Source organism: Dendrobates tinctorius, unplaced genomic scaffold, assembly GCF_039654945.1.
Source record: "Dendrobates tinctorius isolate UK_male_01 unplaced genomic scaffold, ASM3965494v1 ptg000103l, whole genome shotgun sequence".
Taxonomy (NCBI): Eukaryota; Metazoa; Chordata; class Amphibia; order Anura; family Dendrobatidae; genus Dendrobates; species Dendrobates tinctorius.
This window is the reverse complement of record NW_027361771.1, coordinates 45,110,070-45,130,265: the sequence shown is the minus strand read 5'-3', so window position 1 is coordinate 45,130,265 and position 20,196 is coordinate 45,110,070. Positions and strand designations below refer to the sequence as shown.

Sequence of the window (20,196 nt, the reverse complement as noted above, 5' to 3'; positions counted from 1 at the left end):
TGCCTGCGCTTTGCAGGCACTGAGGAAGCCGGCTCCCTGCAGGCCCCCGGCACCATCTTGGATTCGGGGGCCTGCAGGGAGGGAGACCCCCGCAGCAGCGCTGCTGTGGGGGGCTCAGGGAAGCACAGAGGGAGCCCCCTCCCTGCCGATGCTTCCCTTTAACCCCCGGTACACAGAGATCGTGTTTGATCGCGGTGTACAAGGGGTTAACGTGTCGGGGGCAGTCCGTGACTGTCCCTGACACATTTGCCGGGTGTCAGCTGTGATAATCAGCTGACACCCGGCTGCGATCAGCGGCGCTCACCACATGGGCGCCGCTGATCGCTATGACGTACTATCCCGTCCCTGGGAATTAAGTCTCAGGGCACATGGACGGGATAGTACGTCTCATGGCAGAAAGGGGATAAAATTGAAAATATATGTTAAAAAGACAAACAAAGGGGGAGGGGTCCAAAAAGGAGGTGGGGAGAGAGACCAGCTGAAGATATAAGATGGTAAAAATGTGCACGGTGTAAGCTGAAACATGCACCTAAAGAGACCGAACTGAAATGACAAATAAAATCCCCTATAACTGACTAATGTGAAACACAAGTATGCAAAGGTTTACAAAGATCCCTTAGTTATCATTTGACATTTCTAGCAAGGCAATATAAATATCTGCCCAGGATGCAAAGAAAAGCAAATCGGTGTTCACATATATAGGGGAGGAAAAAACAAGGGGTGCCAGTAATCAGTATATTGTTTATCAAAATAAATTGCCATATACATAGGTGCCAACACTGCCGTTATGGTTTAATGAAACACCTATTTCTAAAAAGTATCACAAGTTCTTAATAATGTAGTCTATTGCTATGTGACACCATAGATTATGTATATTATGTATTTTGAAGTGTCCTTTGCCTTTCTAAACTAGGACCATGGGAATAAGAAAAACGCACACACAGCATGACAGTGTCTGTTCTTCAGAATAAGTGGCTTGCTGTCACTCAAACTGTGTCTCCTAATCAAAAAGCTCACCACTTTCTGGAAAAGACTTGACTGCCTTCTTGATGTGAACTTGATTATGTTTAGCATAAGATTTACAACATTCTGAACAGAACGTTTTTTCCCCAGAGTGAAATCGTTGATGTGAGACCATGGAACATTTTTTATCAAATAGCTTCCCACATTCCTGACATTTAACAGGGTTCTGTCCTGTGTGAGTGGACTGGTGAAGTAGATCTTTGCACTGATTGAAAATTTGTTTGCACTCAGAACATGAATAGGTATTACTTGATTTGTGAAACATTTCATGCTTTAGAAATTGTGCCTTTTGTGAAAAAGACCTTCCACATTCAGAACAAGAAAATATTTTTTCAGATGTATGATTGGCTTGATGTCTGATAAGTTGCGTGTAGTGAACAAAAAGCTCTGCACACTCAGAACAAGAGTATGGTTTCTCTCCAGTGTGGACTCTCTGGTGTTTAATAAGATTTGAGCTTGTACTAAAGTACTTCCCACACTGAGAACAGTGGAATGGCTTCTCACCAGTATGGACTCTCTGGTGGATTGTAAGAGTCGTTTTCCTATTAAAACTTTTTCCACATTCGGAACAAACATACGGTTTCTCCCCGGTATGGCTCATCAGGTGGATGGCAAGGTGGACATATTGGTTGAAGCACTTGCCACATTCAGAACATGTAAAAGGTTTTTCGCCTGTGTGAGTCCTTTCGTGTATAAGAAGCTGAGACTGGTAGGAAAAGCATTTGCCACAATGAGAACATACATGGGCCTTCTTTCCTCTATGAATTGTAATATGTTCTTCAAAGTTTAATTTGCTAGTAAAACATGCCTCACACTCCAGGCACTTGAAAGAGAAGCCTGCTGCCTGAGCTTCTTGGTGGTTCGTGTAAACAGAATTATTAGAATTTTGACTAAACTCAACATTTTTTTCTTGTAACCCCACTCCTTTGTGCAGAAGTTGGAAACTAACTTTCACTGGGTGTTGGTCTTTGGTATTATAGTGGCCTGAGAATTCTGCATTCTCACAAGAATCAGTTTTATCATCATCAAAACTAGAAGACTTATTCTGTAAGTGACCTGTATTTGTGTGACTTTTCACGTCCATGAGCTGTCTTCTACTGTGGGAGACTGATTCTTCCTTGAAATCAGTAAATGGATAGTTCTGTGTATTACCTAAGGGAGCACAAATTTCAGAATGTTTGATGGTTACGGCACAGGAAAGGTGTTCCTCTTTAACATCAGTAGATAGATGGTGTACAGTATGATCCGACATAGTATAAACAGGCAGGTCTGTAAGTTTTCCTTGATCATACAAGTGTGGTTCCTCCTTAATACTTAGAGATGGATGGTGTGTAGGATCTGTGTGTATAAATGTGTTAGTCACCGCTAATTGTTCCTCTTCATGACACTGTGGTTCCTCCTTAACATTAGCAGAAAGGTGTGGTGTACAATCTATGATCGAATACGTGTTAGTAATGTTTCCACCAGCAGATGGTTCTGGTTCCACTTTGATATGTGTAAGTGGATACTGTTGAATGTGGTCTGTAAATATATTACTGTCAGGGCATGGCATAGGCCCACCCGGAAAGAAGTCTGAGTTTTCTTTAACATGACTAGATGAACGCAGTAGAGTATGGCAAGAGAGTATAGAAGTGTTGGTGTCTGTGATGTTTCCTCTATCACAAGAGCTTCGTCCCTCATCTATACAAGTAGACAAGCGTTGCATATTGTCTTTGGATTGATAATTGACTTTGTTTATCACCTGTTCGTCACAAAAAGCTGGCTCTTTCTTTATATAAGTAGATGTATAATGATGTTGTAAAGGAACTGTGGATGTACACTTAGGTGAGGAAATGAGATTTTTTCCTTCATAGGAGTATGGTTCTTCCTTCATATGACTTAATGCATACTGTTGTATATTATGTGGAGGAACAAAAATGTTAGTTTCACCAAGATGACTTTCACCACATGACACAGGTTCATCTTTGATATAAGTGACTTGATATTCAAGAACAGAATCATTAAGTTTACCTGTTGAGAAAAAATAAATAAATTGTATAGACAGTGGATGACGCATCATCTTGCCAATCACTTTTATATATAATATACTATACAGGGAAAGATTTGCACAGATATCTACATGTAGCAGAGAATATAGACATGGACATAACAAAAGGTACAGATATGTGAAATTTGCATATTGATGGATAGCAAAATATCTTACATAGAGATTTGAGGGACTGGTCACTTTCTACCATGATGACTTCTTTCTTGTGTCTCTTTTTCAATGCATTCGATCCTGTAGAAAAAAAACATTTAAGATTCTGAAACACACAGTGATGCATTAACCATGCAGACTAATTAAACTTCTTAAGTATAACCAGTAGCACTCACCTCTCCAGTCAGCAACTTAATGCTGTTTTAAGTCAGTTCTGGGCACTTTGGCTCAGGTTCTCACTCATTTTTTGAGTTTGTTAGAGACTCTATGATGCTCCTACGTACAAAGAAATATAACAAATTAGGTTTGCCTGAAGTACAACTATAAATCTCTGATCCCATAAATATGGATGCTTGGATAAGCCAAGAATCTTCAGTGGGTGCTGTAAAAATTTCACAGGAGATGAGGCACCTGTTATCATGAGAGTCAGGTAGCCCATCATACACAATATACATTTAGCCAGTTTTGCTGAAATCAAGTTTGTTCGAGTTTTGTTTAACCCTTTCCCGACATTTGCATTATATATCCGTCAGGGTTGAGATGTAAAATGCAATAACAGGTGATCAAAAGTATCAAAAGTTCGAATTTACACCAAAATGATATCAATAAAAATGGCAGCTCGACGTGCAAAAAAATAAGCCCTCACCCAGCCCCAGATAACGAAAAATGGAGACGTTACAGGTTTCGGAAATGGTGCCTTTTTTTTTTTAAACAAACATTGTTTTTTTTTTCACCACTTAAAAAAGAACCCAGACACGTTTGGTGTCTATGAACTCGTAATGACCCGGAGAATCATAATGGGCAGGTCAGTTTTACCATTTAGTGAACATGGTTTAAAAAAAAAACAAAAAACACTCAACTGTAGAATTTCACTTTATTTAATAAAGATTTTTTGATACCATATAACTCCAAGCATGCCATAGGATCTGCAGGACATGCTGGGAGTTATAGTTCTCTCATGGAATTTTAAAGCAGCACTCCAGTGTTATTTTTCAATGCTGGAGTGGTGCTTTAAGTATAAACCCTGTGCCCCCATACTCACCTTCCAGGGTCTTCATATGGTACTTCACAGACACCACACTGGTCCCGCAGCACCATCTTCTACCCGTAGCTTCCAACATAACATACTATTATATATAACACCACATAAGAGTATGTAATTTATTTTATTAAATATTTTACATTTTTTGCTTTAAATATTTTTTTTCCCCTATTTTCCACCTCTACAACCTGGGTGCGTCTTATAGTCCGAAAAATACGGCATACGATCAAATACAGTTCCCTAGGTTAAAGGGGTGGTCTGAACTACAACTTAACATTCATCCTACAACTTAACATTCATCCTATATCCCTATCTATTTAATGCCATAAGCCAATCTATTGTCTAATATACTTTCATTACAAATTCCCTATCCTTCACTCACTACACTAACAAACTGATTCTTTTTTTTCTCTACTTCATTTCTGATCACACTTCATTTGAGAATCCTGGCGCATTTTGTGATACTCAAAAGAAGCATTATCGGGGGACAGAGGCAGCAGTCACTGTCACAGCCTCTAACCCCCTCCCTGACATGAAGTGTCATCAGTGGCCTTCATTTCAGGGGCTGGGCTATTCCCTGCGCAGTGTGCACAATGACAGCGCTTTTTCACCGGCTCAGAACAGAAGTAATGAGAAGGCAAAAGAGTGCAGTCCGTGCCCATCAAAATACATGGCGTACCGAGACAAGCGTCGCCCCGACAAGTGACGTCACGTTTTTGGCAGAGCTAGTCCCTACACAACGGAAATTCTGACAACGTGCATTGACTGCGCTCTGTTGCCGGCTCATTATTGCCGATCTTAGCTGGCGAGAAAGTGCACTATCATTGTGCACATTGCACATCCTGCAAGGACTAGCTGAGTCCCTGAAACGAAGGTCAATGATGACGATATGTTTCAGGGAGAAGGCAGAGGCTGCAACAGTGACCGCTGCCTCTGATGATGCTTTGAGTATCCAAGCATGCACTAGGATTCTCAAACGGAGCCTCATCAATAAAGAAGAAAAAAAAAAAGCAGTAAGTGTAGTTAGGGAAGAATAAGGAATTTTCAATTAAAGTATACTGAAAAATAGCTTAGATTTTGGCATTAAAAAGATTTAAGATGAAAAATAAGTTGAATTTCAGACTATCCCTTTAACCCCTTCCTTACATTGGACATACTATTCCGTCCATGTGACCTGGGACTTAAGTCCCATGGACGGAATAGTACGTCATACGTGATCAGCGGCGCTCATGGGGGGGGGGGGAGCACTGCTGATCGTGGCCGGGTGTCAGCTGATTACCACCCAGCACTATGTGCCAAGAGCGGCCAGGGACTGCCCCCGGCACACTGCGATCAAACATCATTGCAGTGTACCGGGGGCATAGGTAAGAATCTTGCAGGGAGGGGGCAGTTATTGCGCGTTTTTGATGCGGTTTTTAACGCAGCGGTTTCAAACCGCATGGAAGAAGCCAAAACCGCAGAAAAATCCGCAAAATTAATGAGCATGCTGCGTTTTTTACCGCGATGCATTTTTTTCGCGGTAAAAAACGCATGTGCACAAAAAGTGCAAAATGCATAGAAATGACTGGGAAGCTTATTTTTAGCGGTTTTATAGTGAAAACCGCGGTAAAAACCGCTAAAAAAACGCTGTGTGTGAACACAGCCTAAATGTATGCGGCGGGGGGGGGGGGGGGGGGAGGTTATCAGACCCCCCCCCGTTAACTCATACATTACCTATCTCTAGGACAGGGGCCACTCAGGTACAAACTCTTAACGTGTCATGCAATGGGGGGGGGGGAATTAAAGAATTTTAAACATCCTAGCCCATGTCACAAATGGATATATCTAGCACCTTGCTGAAAAGGAGCCACTTACTGCGGCCACATAGGGCCTCCCTGGGAAGCAAAGTACGCGGTCCCCTGTTTTATCTGGGCAATACACAGGTGACCATTACTGCTGGACTCCTCTGCCAGGAAAAGTGGGCGCCATATTACTAATTCGTGTCAGATTAAACCAGATATTTCAGCTTGAAATCAGATCTTAAAGGGGTTTTACACTTTTACAAAAGTAGACCCCAAATATGGTGTCAGTACACAGGTGGGTGCGTCTGCTACTGAGCATTGGGAGAAAGCAGCACACAGGCATATGGCGGCGTCATGAGCATTACCAGGCACATGAGATCTCCTGATGGCGGCTCCCCACACTGCTCTCTCACCTCCTGCAGCGCCAGCGAGAGCCCAATCTCCTCCACATCCGGTCTCGCTGCTGGCCACGGTGGGTGTCACGTCACTTCCGGATGATGCGTTCCACACACAGGAAGTAAAATGTCGCAGCCTAAAGGAAAAGATAATAATAAAAAGGGCGGCTTCATTATATACGAGACCTGGAGAGAATGGCGGCACAAAGTCTAATGTGTGAGGGACTGCACCCCAGCAGTCACACGGCAGCACCGCCACTCCTCCGCCATTATGTTGTTGCCCCGACTCTGTGAGCAAGGTCATAGGGCAGCGCTACCGCCGACTGCTTCCGGTGTAACCTTCCGCTCCTAGTCTGCGGATAACAGGGAGAGAAGGTTAGTCATAAGCGACATATAGTGTGCCTGCGCCAAGTGTCTGTTATCTGCGTGCGGTATTCATATAGTGCCTGTGTGTGTGTACAGTGCTCATGTCTGCCCTCATATCTACATTCACTGGGTGTACAGTGCTCATGTCTGCCCTCATATATATCTACATCCACTGTGTACAGTGCTCATGTCTGCCCTCATATATATCTACATCCACTGTGTACAGTGCTCATGTCTGCCCTCATATCTACATTCACTGGGTGTACAGTGCTCATGTCTGCCCTCATATATATCTACATCCACTGTGTGTACAGTGCTCATGTCTGCCTCATAGCTACATCCACCGTGTGTACAGTGCTCATGTCTGCCCTCATATCTACATCCACTGTGTGTCTTCCCTCATATATCTACATCCACTGTGTGTACAGTGCTCATGTCTGCCCTCATATATATCTACATCCACTGTGTGTGTACAGTGCTCATGTCTGCCCTCATATATATATATCTACATCCACTGTGTGTACAATACTCATGTCTGCCCATATATATATATATATCTACATCCACTGTGTGTACAGTGCTCATGTCTGCCCTCATATCTACATCCACTGTGTGTCTTCCCTCATATATCTACATCCACCGTGTGTACAGTTCTCATGTCTGCCCTCATATATATCTACATCCACTGTGTGTACAGTGCTCATGTCTGCTCTCATATCTACATCCACTGTGTGTACAGTGCTCATGTCTGCCCTCATATCTACATCCACTGTGTGTACAGTGCTCATGTCTGCCCTCATATCTACATCCACTGTGTGTCTTCCCTCATATATCTACATCCACCGTGTGTACAGTTCTCATGTCTGCCCTCATATATATCTACATCCACTGTGTGTACAGTGCTCATGTCTACCCTCATATATATCTACATCCACTGTGTGTACAGTGCTCATGTCTGCTCTCATATCTACATCCACTGTGTGTACAGTGCTCATGTCTGCCCTCATATCTACATTCACTGGGTGTACAGTGCTCATGTCTGCCCTCATATCTACATCCACTGTGTGTACAGTGCTCATGTCTGCCCTCATATCTACATCCACTGTGTGTACAGTGCTCATGTCTGCCCTCATATCTACATCCACTGTGTGTACAGTGCTCATGTCTGCCCTCATATCTACATCCACTGTGTGTACAGTGCTCATGTCTGCCCTCATATATATCTACATCCACTGTGTGTACAGTGCTCATGTCTGCTCTCATATCTACATCCACTGTGTGTACAGTGCTCATGTCTGCCCTCATATATATCTACATCCACTGTGTACAGTGCTCATGTCTGCTCTCATATCTACATCCACTGTGTGTACAGTGCTCATGTCTGCCCTCATATCTACATCCACTGTGTGTACAGTGCTCATGTCTGCCCTCATATATATCTACATCCACTGTGTGTACAGTGCTCATGTCTGCCCTCATATCTACATTCACTGGGTGTACAGTGCTCATGTCTGCCCTCATATATATCTACATCCACTGTGTGTACAGTGCTCATGTCTGCCCTCATATCTACATCCACTGTGTGTACAGTGCTCATGTCTGCCCTCATATATATCTACATCCACTGTGTGTACAGTGCTCATGTCTGCCTCATATCTACATCCACCGTGTGTACAGTGCTCATGTCTGCCCTCATATCTACATCCACTGTGTGTCTTCCCTCATATATCTACATCCACTGTGTGTACAGTGCTCATGTCTGCCCTCATATATATCTACATCCACTGTGTGTGTACAGTGCTCATGTCTGCCCTCATATATATCTACATCCACTGTGTGTACAGTGCTCATGTCTGCCCTCATATCTACATCCACTGTGTGTCTTCCCTCATATATCTACATCCACTGTGTGTACAGTGCTCATGTCTGCCCTCATATATATCTACATCCACTGTGTGTACAGTGCTCATGTCTGCCCTCATATCTACATCCACTGTGTGTCTTCCCTCATATATCTACATCCACTGTGTGTACAGTGCTCATGTCTGCCCTCATATATATGTACATCCACTGTGTGTGTACAGTGCTCATGTCTGCCCTCATATATATCTACATCCACTGTGTACAGTGCTCATGTCTGCCCTCATATCTACATTCACTGGGTGTACAGTGCTCATGTCTGCCCTCATATATATCTACATCCACTGTGTGTACAGTGCTCATGTCTGCCTCATAGCTACATCCACCGTGTGTACAGTGCTCATGTCTGCCCTCATATCTACATCCACTGTGTGTCTTCCCTCATATATCTACATCCACTGTGTGTACAGTGCTCATGTCTGCCCTCATATATATCTACATCCACTGTGTGTGTACAGTGCTCATGTCTGCCCTCATATATATATATCTACATCCACTGTGTGTACAATACTCATGTCTGCCCATATATATATATATATCTACATCCACTGTGTGTACAGTGCTCATGTCTGCCCTCATATCTACATCCACTGTGTGTCTTCCCTCATATATCTACATCCACCGTGTGTACAGTTCTCATGTCTGCCCTCATATATATCTACATCCACTGTGTGTACAGTGCTCATGTCTGCTCTCATATCTACATCCACTGTGTGTACAGTGCTCATGTCTGCCCTCATATCTACATCCACTGTGTGTACAGTGCTCATGTCTGCCCTCATATCTACATCCACTGTGTGTCTTCCCTCATATATCTACATCCACCGTGTGTACAGTTCTCATGTCTGCCCTCATATATATCTACATCCACTGTGTGTACAGTGCTCATGTCTACCCTCATATATATCTACATCCACTGTGTGTACAGTGCTCATGTCTGCTCTCATATCTACATCCACTGTGTGTACAGTGCTCATGTCTGCCCTCATATCTACATTCACTGGGTGTACAGTGCTCATGTCTGCCCTCATATCTACATCCACTGTGTGTACAGTGCTCATGTCTGCCCTCATATCTACATCCACTGTGTGTACAGTGCTCATGTCTGCCCTCATATCTACATCCACTGTGTGTACAGTGCTCATGTCTGCCCTCATATCTACATCCACTGTGTGTACAGTGCTCATGTCTGCCCTCATATATATCTACATCCACTGTGTGTACAGTGCTCATGTCTGCCTCATATCTACATCCACCGTGTGTACAGTGCTCATGTCTGCCCTCATATCTACATCCACTGTGTGTCTTCCCTCATATATCTACATCCACTGTGTGTACAGTGCTCATGTCTGCCCTCATATATATCTACATCCACTGTGTGTGTACAGTGCTCATGTCTGCCCTCATATATATCTACATCCACTGTGTGTACAGTGCTCATGTCTGCCCTCATATCTACATCCACTGTGTGTCTTCCCTCATATATCTACATCCACTGTGTGTACAGTGCTCATGTCTGCCCTCATATATATCTACATCCACTGTGTGTACAGTGCTCATGTCTGCCCTCATATCTACATCCACTGTGTGTCTTCCCTCATATATCTACATCCACTGTGTGTACAGTGCTCATGTCTGCCCTCATATATATGTACATCCACTGTGTGTGTACAGTGCTCATGTCTGCCCTCATATATATCTACATCCACTGTGTGTACAGTGCTCATGTCTGCCCTCATATATATCTACATCCACTGTGTGTGTACAGTGCTCATGTCTGCCCTCATATATATCTACATCCACTGTGTGTACAGTGCTCATGTCTGCCCTCATATCTACATCCACTGTGTGTCTTCCCTCATATATCTACATCCACTGTGTGTACAGTGCTCATGTCTGCCCTCATATATATCTACATCCACTGTGTGTACAGTGCTCATGTCTGCCCTCATATCTACATCCACTGTGTGTCTTCCCTCATATATCTACATCCACCGTGTGTACAGTTCTCATGTCTGCCCTCATATATATCTACATCCACTGTGTGTACAGTGCTCATGTCTGCTCTCATATCTACATCCACTGTGTGTACAGTGCTCATGTCTGCCCTCATATCTACATCCACTGTGTGTACAGTGCTCATGTCTGCCCTCATATCTACATCCACTGTGTGTCTTCCCTCATATATCTACATCCACCGTGTGTACAGTTCTCATGTCTGCCCTCATATATATCTACATCCACTGTGTGTACAGTGCTCATGTCTGCTCTCATATCTACATCCACTGTGTGTACAGTGCTCATGTCTGCCCTCATATCTACATCCACTGTGTGTACAGTGCTCATGTCTGCCCTCATATCTACATCCACTGTGTGTACAGTGCTCATGTCTGCCCTCATATCTACATCCACTGTGTACAGTGCTCATGTCTGCCCTCATATCTACATCCACTGTGTGTACAGTGCTCATGTCTGCCCTCATATCTACATCCACTGTGTGTACAGTGCTCATGTCTGCCCTCATATCTACATCCACTGTGTGTACAGTGCTCATGTCTGCCCTCATATATATCTACATCCACTGTGTACAGTGCTCATGTCTGCTCTCATATCTACATCCACTGTGTGTACAGTGCTCATGTCTGCCCTCATATATATCTACATCCACTGTGTACAGTGCTCATGTCTGCTCTCATATCTACATCCACTGTGTGTACAGTGCTCATGTCTGCTCTCATATCTACATCCACTGTGTGTACAGTGCTCATGTCTGCCCTCATATATATCTACATCCACTGTGTACAGTGCTCATGTCTGCTCTCATATCTACATCCACTGTGTGTACAGTGCTCATGTCTGCCCTCATATCTATCTACATCCACTGTGTGTACAGTGCTCATGTCTGCCCTCATATCTACATCCACTGTGTGTACAGTGCTCATGTCTGCCCTCATATCTACATCCACTGTGTGTACAGTGCTTATGTCTGCCCTCATATATATCTACATCCACTGTGTGTACAGTGCGCATGTCTGCCTCATATCTACATCCACTGTGTGTACAGTGCTCATGTCTGCCCTCATATATATCTACATCCACCGTGTGTACAGTGCTCATGTCTGCCTCATATCTACATCCACCGTGTGTACAGTTCTCATGTCTGCCCTCATATATATCTACATCCACTGTGTGTACAGTGCTCATGTCTGCCTCATATCTACATCCACTGTGTGTACAGTGCTCATGTCTGCCCTCATATATATCTACATCCACTGTGTGTACAGTGCTCATGTCTGCCTCATATCTACATCCACCGTGTGTACAGTTCTCATGTCTGCCCTCATATATATCTACATCCACTGTGTGTACAGTGCTCATGTCTGCCTCATATTTACATCCACCGTGTGTACAGTTCTCATGTCTGCCCTCATATCTACATCCACTGTGTGTACAGTGCTCATGTCTGCCCTCATATCTACATCCACTGTGTGTACAGTGCTCATGTCTGCCTCATATCTACATCCACTGTGTGTACAGTGCTCATGTCTGCCCTCATATCTACATCCACTGTGTGTACAGTGCTCATGTCTGCCCTCATATCTACATCCACTGTGTGTACAGTGCTCATGTCTGCCCTCATATCTACATCCACTGTGTGTACAGTGCTCATGTCTGCCCTCATATATATCTACATCCACTGTGTACAGTGCTCATGTCTGCTCTCATATCTACATCCACTGTGTGTACAGTGCTCATGTCTGGCCTCATATCTATCTACATCCACTGTGTGTACAGTGCTCATGTCTGCCCTCATATCTACATCCACTGTGTGTACAGTGCTCATGTCTGCCCTCATATCTACATCCACTGTGTGTACAGTGCTCATGTCTGCCCTCATATATATCTACATCCACTGTGTGTACAGTGCTCATGTCTGCCTCATATCTACATCCACTGTGTGTACAGTGCTCATGTGTGCCCTCATATATATCTACATCCACCGTGTGTACAGTGCTCATGTCTGCCTCATATCTACATCCACCGTGTGTACAGTTCTCATGTCTGCCCTCATATATATCTACATCCACTGTGTGTACAGTGCTCATGTCTGCCTCATATCTACATCCACTGTGTGTACAGTGCTCATGTCTGCCCTCATATATATCTACATCCACTGTGTGTACAGTGCTCATGTCTGCCTCATATCTACATCCACCGTGTGTACAGTTCTCATGTCTGCCCTCATATATATCTACATCCACTGTGTGTACAGTGCTCATGTCTGCCTCATATTTACATCCACCGTGTGTACAGTTCTCATGTCTGCCCTCATATCTACATCCACTGTGTGTACAGTGCTCATGTCTGCCCTCATATATATCTACATCCACCGTGTGTACAGTGCTCATGTCTGCCCTCATATATATCTACATCCACTGTGTGTACAGTGCTCATGTCTGCCTCATATCTACATCCACCGTGTGTACAGTTCTCATGTCTGCCCTCATATATATCTACATCCACTGTGTGTACAGTGCTCATGTCTGCCCTCATATCTACATCCACCGTGTGTACAGTTCTCATGTCTGCCCTCATATCTATGTCCACTGTGTGTACAGTGCTCATGTCTGCCTCATATCTACATCCACTGTGTGTACAGTGCTCATGTCTGCCCTCATATATATCTACATCCACTGTGTGTACAGTGCTCATGTCTGCCTCATATCTACATCCACCCTGTGTACAGTTCTCATGTCTGCCCTCATATATATCTACATCCACTGTGGGTACAGTGCGCATGTCTGCCTCATTTCTATATCCACCGTGTGTACAGTTCTCATGTCTGCCCTCATATCTACATCCACTGTGTGTACAGTGCTCATGTCTGCCCTCATATATATCTACATCCACTGTGTGTACAGTGCTCATGTCTGCCCTCATATCTACTTCCACTGTGTGTACAGTGCTCATGTCTGCCCTCATATACAGTATATCTACATCCACTGTGTGTACAGTGCTCATGTCTGCCCTCATATATATCTACATCCACTGTGTGTACAGTGCTCATGTCTGCCCTCATATCTACATCCACTGTGTGTACAGTGCTCATGTCTGCCCTCATATATATCTACATCCACTGTGTGTACAGTGCTCATGTCTGCCCTCATATATATCTACATCCACTGTGTGTACAGTGCTCATGTCTGCCCTCATATATATCTACATCCACTGTGTGTACAGTGCTCATGTCTGCCTCATATCTACATCCACTGTGTGTACAGTGCTCATGTCTGCCCTCATATATATCTACATCCACTGTGTGTACAGTGCTCATGTCTGCCTCATATCTACATCCACCGTGTGTACAGTTCACATGTGTGCCCTCATATATATCTACATCCACTGTGTGTACAGTGCTCATGTCTGCCTCATATCTACATCCACTGTGTGTACAGTGCTCATGTCTGCCCTCATATATATCTACATCCACTGTGTGTACAATGCTCATGTCTGCCTCATATCTACATCCACCGTGTGTACAGTTCACATGTCTGCTCTCATATATATCTACATCCACTGTGTGTACAGTGCTCATGTCTGCCCTCATATCTACATCCACCGTGTGTACAGTTCTCATGTCTGCCCTCATATCTACGTCCACCGTGTGTACAGTTCTCATGTCTGCCCTCATATCTACGTCCACTGTGTGTACAGTGCTCATGTCTGCCCTCATATATATCTACATCCACTGTGTGTACAGTGCTCATGTCTGCCTCATATCTACATCCACCGTGTGTACAGTTTTCATGTCTGCCCTCATATATATCTACATCCACTGTGTGTACAGTGCTCATGTCTGCCTCATATCTACATCCACTGTGTGTACAGTGCTCATGTCTGCCCTCATATATATCTACATCCACTGTGTGTACAGTGCTCATGTCTGCCTCATATCTACATCCACCGTGTGTACAGTTCTCATGTCTGCCCTCATATATATCTACATCCACTGTGTGTACAGTGCTCATGTCTGCCCTCATATATCTACATCCACTGTGTGTACAGTGCTTATGTCTGCCCTCATATATCTACATCCACTGTGTGTACAGTGCTCATGTCTGCCCTCATATATCTACATCCACTGTGTGTACAGTGCTCATGTCTGCCCTCATATCTACATCCACTGTGTGTACAGTGCTCATGTCTGCCCTTATATCTACATCCACTGTGTGTAAGTGCTTATGTCTGCCCTCATATATCTACATCCACTGTGTGTACAGTGCTCATGTCTGCCCTCATATATCTACATCCACTGTGTGTACAGTGCTCATGTCTGCCCTCATATATCTACATCCACTGTGTGTACAGTGCTCATGTCTGCCCTTATATCTACATCCACTGTGTGTACAGTGCTCATGTCTGCCCTCATATATCTACATCCACTGTGTGTACAGTGCTCATGTCTGCCCTCATATATCTACATCCACTGTGTACAGTGCTCATGTATGCCCTCATATCTACATCCACTGTGTGTACAGTGCTCATGTCTGCCCTCATATCTACATCACTGTGTGTCTTCCCTCATATATCTACATCCACTGTGTGTACAGTGCTCATGTCTGCCCTCATATATCTGCATCCACTGTGTGTACAGTGCTCATGTCTGCCCTCATATATCTACATCCACTGTGTACAGTGCTCATGTATGCCCTCATATCTACATCCACTGTGTGTACAGTGCTCATGTCTTCCCTCATACAGTGGGGCAAAAAAGTATTTAGTCAGTCAGCAATAGTGCAAGTTCCACCACTTAAAAAGATGAGAGGCGTCTGTAATTTACATCATAGGTAGACCTCAACTATGGGAGACAAACTGAGAAAAAAAAATCCAGAAAATCACATTGTCTGTTTTTTTTTCATTTTATTTGCATATTATGGTGGAAAATAAGTATTTGGTCAGAAACAAGCAATCAAGATTTCTGGCTCTCACAAACCTGTAACTTCTTCTTTAAGAGTCTCCTCTTTCCTCCACTCATTACCTGTAGTAATGGCACCTGTTTAAACTTGTTATCAGTATAAAAAGACACCTGTGCACACCCTCAAACAGTCTGACTCCAAACTCCACTATGGTGAAGACCAAAGAGCTGTCAAAGGACACCAGAAACAAAATTGTAGCCCTGCACCAGGCTGGGAAGACTGAATCTGCAATAGCCAACCAGCTTGGAGTGAAGAAATCAACTGTGGGAGCAATAATTAGAAAATGGAAGACATACAAGACCACTGATAATCTCCCTCGATCTGGTGCTCCACGCAAAATCCCACCCCGTGGGGTCAGAATGATCACAAGAACGGTGAGCAAAAATCCCAGAACCACGCGGGGGGACCTAGTGAATGAACTGCAGAGAGCTGGGACCCATGTAACAAGGCCTACCATAAGTAACACACTACGCCACCATGGACTCAGATCCTGCAGTGCCAGACGTGTCCCACTGCTTAAGCCTGTACATGTCCGGGCCCGTCTGAAGTTTGCTAGAGAGCATTTGGATGATCCAGAGGAGTTTTGGGAGAATGTCCTATGGTCTGATGAAACCAAACTGGAACTGTTTGGTAGAAACACAACTTGTCGTGTTTGGAGGAAAAAGAATACTGAGTTGCATCCATCAAACACCATACCTACTGTAAAGCATGGTGGTGGAAACATCATGCTTTGGGCCTGTTTCTCTGCAAAGGGGCCAGGACGACTGCTCCGGGTACATGAAAGAATGAATGGGGCCATGTATCGTGAGATTTTGAGTGCAAACCTCTTTCCATCAGCAAGGGCATTGAAGATGAAACGTGGCTGGGTCTTTCAACATGACAATGATCCAAAGCACACCGCCAGGGCAACGAAGGAGTGGCTTCGTAAGAAGCATTTCAAGGTCCTGGAGTGGCCTAGCCAGTCTCCAGATCTCAACCCTATAGAAAACCTTTGGAGGGAGTTGAAAGTCCGTGTTGCCAAGCGAAAAGCCAAAAACATCACTGCTCTAGAGGAGATCTGCATGGAGGAATGGGCCAACATACCAACAACAGTGTGTGGCAACCTTGTGAAGACTTACAGAAAACGTTTGACCTCTGTCATTGCCAACAAAGGATATATCACAAAGTATTGAGATGAAATTTTGTTTCTGACCAAATACTTATTTTCCACCATAATATGCAAATAAAATGAAAAAAAAACAGACAATGTGATTTTCTGGATTTTTTTTTCTCAGTTTGTCTCCCATAGTTGAGGTCTACCTATGATGTAAATTACAGACGCCTCTCATCTTTTTAAGTGGTGGAACTTGCACTATTGCTGACTGACTAAATACTTTTTTTCCCCACTGTAACTAGATTGTGAGCCCTTGCAGGCAGGGTCTTCTCTCCTCCTGTACCAGTCTTGGCTTTTATTAGCTTAAGACTACTGTACTCATTTTTATTATGTATACCCCTTTTCACATTTAGCGTGCCATGGAATAAATGATGATATAATAATGAAAAATAAGTACTTCATTCTTTGCTTAGAAAACCAGCCACCTTTTATAGACTGCAGCAATGGCTGGTAACCTAGGTAATGAGCAAAATTGAGAGGATTTTTAATAAGAGTTAAAGCAAAGCTGTCAGCAGGCTTGTGCACAGTAAGCTACAGACAGTGTCAGGTCGGCGCCGTTACACTGATTAAAATGATAGCTTGGTTGATTAATCTTTATTTTCAGTTGGTATGCTTGTGCCCCTGGGTGGTCTGTTGGGGGGGTATCTATGTGGTGCTCTGTTCTCATATTCATCTGTATATCTTTCAACAGCCTGCCCCCTATTTTACATACTGCATATCATATTGTGGGTTTAAAAATAGTAATTTACATTCATCAAAATGGCAGCAGCGGCGCCTGCGCTGTAGCATGATTCATATGCCTAATATGCATATATTCATTTATGATTTAGTCCTGGGGGAATAAAATTATGTTCATCAAAATGGCGCAGTAGCATCCATCACGTTCTGCTAGATACCACTGCGCAAGTGCAGGTGCCATTTTCCTGCAGCAACATTTTTTTTTACTCCAGCAAAATGGCAGCGGCTCATGCACAGTATCATCTATTGGCAAGCGATTCTCTTAACCTGCGCATGCATTTTTTTTGTTTTCCCCCAGATAGTATAGGTGTCACAATCCCCACTGTATCTCCATCCACTGTGTGTACAGTGCTCATGTCTGCCCTCATATATATCTACATCCACTGTGTGTACAGTGCTTATGTATGCCCTCATATATATCTACATCCACTGTGTGTCTGCCCTCATATATCTACATCCACTGTGTGTACAGTGCTCATGTCTGCCCTCATATATATCTACATCCACTGTGTGTACAGTGCTTATGTATGACCTCATATATATCTACATCCACTGTGTACAGTGCTCATGTCTTCCGTCATATCTCCATCCACTGTGTGTACAGTGCTCATGTCTGCCCTCATATATCTATATCCACTGTGTGTGTACAGTGCTCATGTCTGCCCTCATATATCTATATCCACTGTGTGTACAGTGCTCATGTCTGCCCTCATATATCTACATCCACTGTGTACACTCCTCATGTCTTCCATTATATCTACATCCACTGTGTGTACACTCATGTCTGCCCTCATATATATCTACATCCACTGTGTGTACAGTGCTCATGTCTGCCCTTATATATATCTACATCCACTATGTGTACAGTACCCATGTCATCCCTATTCTCTACATCCACTGTGTGTACAGTGCTCATGTCTTCCCTCATATCTACATCCACTGTGTGTACAGTGCCCATGTCTGCCCTCTTATATCTATATCCACTGTGTGTACACTCCTCATGTATGCCCTCATATATATCTACATTCACTGTGTGTACAGTGCTCATGTCTGCCCTCATATATTTACATCCACTGTGTGTACAGTGCTCATATCTGCCCTCATATATATACATCCACTGTCTGTACACTCCTGATGTCTGCCCTCATATATCTACATCCACTGTATATACAGTGCTCATGTCTGCCCTTATATCTACATCCACTGTGTGTACACTCCTCATGTCTGCCCTCTTATATCTTATCCACTGTGTGTACAGTACACTCCTCATGTCTTCCCTTATATCTACATCCACTGTGTACAGTGCTCATGTCTGCCCTTAAATCTACATCCACTGTGTACAGTGCTCATGTCTGCCCTTATATCTACATCCACTGTGTGTACAGTGCTCATGTCTGCCCTCATATATTTACATCCACTGTGTGTACACTCCTCATATCTACATCCACTGTGTGTACACTCCTCATGTCTGCCATTATATCTACTTCCACTGTGTGTGTACATGTAAGGTTCAGCCAGGACCGTAGTCGTGGCCGAGGCATCCGGGGCAACGGAGTCCTTGCCTCCCCTCACATAGACATGACCGTTTTCTGTCAGCATACCTGTTGCTTTCTCTATCTCCCCCTCAGAACTTTCTGTTATGCGCTGTACGTTCTTCTCAGACGATGTGGTACAAACAGAGTCACAGTCCTGTTCAATACTTCAACAATCAACTTTACTGTTTCCTTTGCACAGCGCATACATAGAATCATAGAATCGTAGGGCCATCTGGTCCAACCCCCTGCTCAAAGCAGGATTCGCTAAATCATCCCAGTCAGATGTCTGTCCAGCCTCTGTTTGAACACTTCCATTGAAGGAGAACTCACCACTTCTCGTGGCAGCCTGTTCCACTCAGTGATCACTCTAACTGTTAAAAAGTTTTTTCTAATATCTAATCTGTGTCTCCTCCCATTCAGTTTCATCCCATTGCTTCTAGTCTTTCCTTGTGCAAATGAGAATAAAGTTGATCCTTCTACAATTTGACAGCCCTTTAGATATTTGTAGACAGCTATTAAGTCTCCACTCAGTCTTCTCTTTTGCAAACTAAACATTCCCAAATCCTGCAACCTTTCCTCATAAGACAGGGTTTGCAGACCGGTCACCATTCTGGTCGCTCTTTTCTGAACTTACTCCAGTTTGTTGATGTCCTTTTTAAAATGTGGCGCCCAAAACTGGACACAATATTCCAGATGAGGTCTGACCAAAGAGGAGTAGAGGGAAATAATGACTTCACGTGATCTAGACTGTATGCTTCTGTTAATACATCCTAGAATTGTATTTGCCTTTTTTGCTGCTGCATCACACTGTTGACTCATATTCAGTCTGTGATCTATTAGTATACCCAAGTCTTTTTCACATGTGCTGTTGCTTAGCCCTATTCCTCCCATTCTGTATATGCTTTTTTCATTTTTATTGCCCAGATGTAGTACTTTGCATTTTTCCCTGTTAAAAATCATTCTGTTAGTTGCTGCCCACTGCTCCAGTTTATTTATATCTTATTGAATCCTCTCTCTCTTCTCTAGTATTAGCTACACCTCCTAGCTTTGTGTCATCAGCAAATGTAAT

The 20,196-nt window shown here is 43.6% G+C and overlaps 2 protein-coding genes across 6 annotated transcripts in view; one reads left to right on the top strand and one right to left on the bottom strand.

Annotated features, from left to right (window-relative positions):
* Positions 1-727: 727 nt before the first annotated feature.
* On the bottom strand, positions 728-6,591 carry LOC141100129 (uncharacterized). Of its 5 annotated transcripts, XM_073588390.1 has the most exons (5): positions 6,457-6,591; positions 3,397-3,496; positions 3,227-3,301; positions 2,953-3,033; positions 728-2,175 (listed from the first exon to the last, which is right to left on the bottom strand). In XM_073588390.1, the coding sequence occupies exons 3-5, from the start codon at positions 3,258-3,260 to the stop codon at positions 1,001-1,003; spliced, it is 1,290 nt and encodes a 429-aa protein (XP_073444491.1). In that variant the 5' UTR covers positions 3,261-3,301; positions 3,397-3,496; positions 6,457-6,591; the 3' UTR covers positions 728-1,000. The 5 variants fall into 5 exon arrangements, with proteins under 5 accessions (XP_073444491.1, XP_073444489.1, XP_073444487.1 ...); XM_073588388.1 differs by having other exon boundaries at positions 728-3,033; positions 3,227-3,326; positions 6,457-6,589; XM_073588386.1 differs by having other exon boundaries at positions 728-3,033; positions 6,457-6,589.
* Positions 6,592-6,666: 75 nt separating this feature from the next.
* Positions 6,667-20,196, top strand: part of LOC141100135 (gastrula zinc finger protein XlCGF66.1-like) — a 62,618-nt gene continuing 49,088 nt past the window's right edge. Inside the window, exon 1 of the mRNA XM_073588398.1 lies at positions 6,667-6,813. The gene's annotated coding sequence lies outside the window, so the exon portion shown is untranslated. The remainder of the gene's footprint in view (positions 6,814-20,196) is intronic.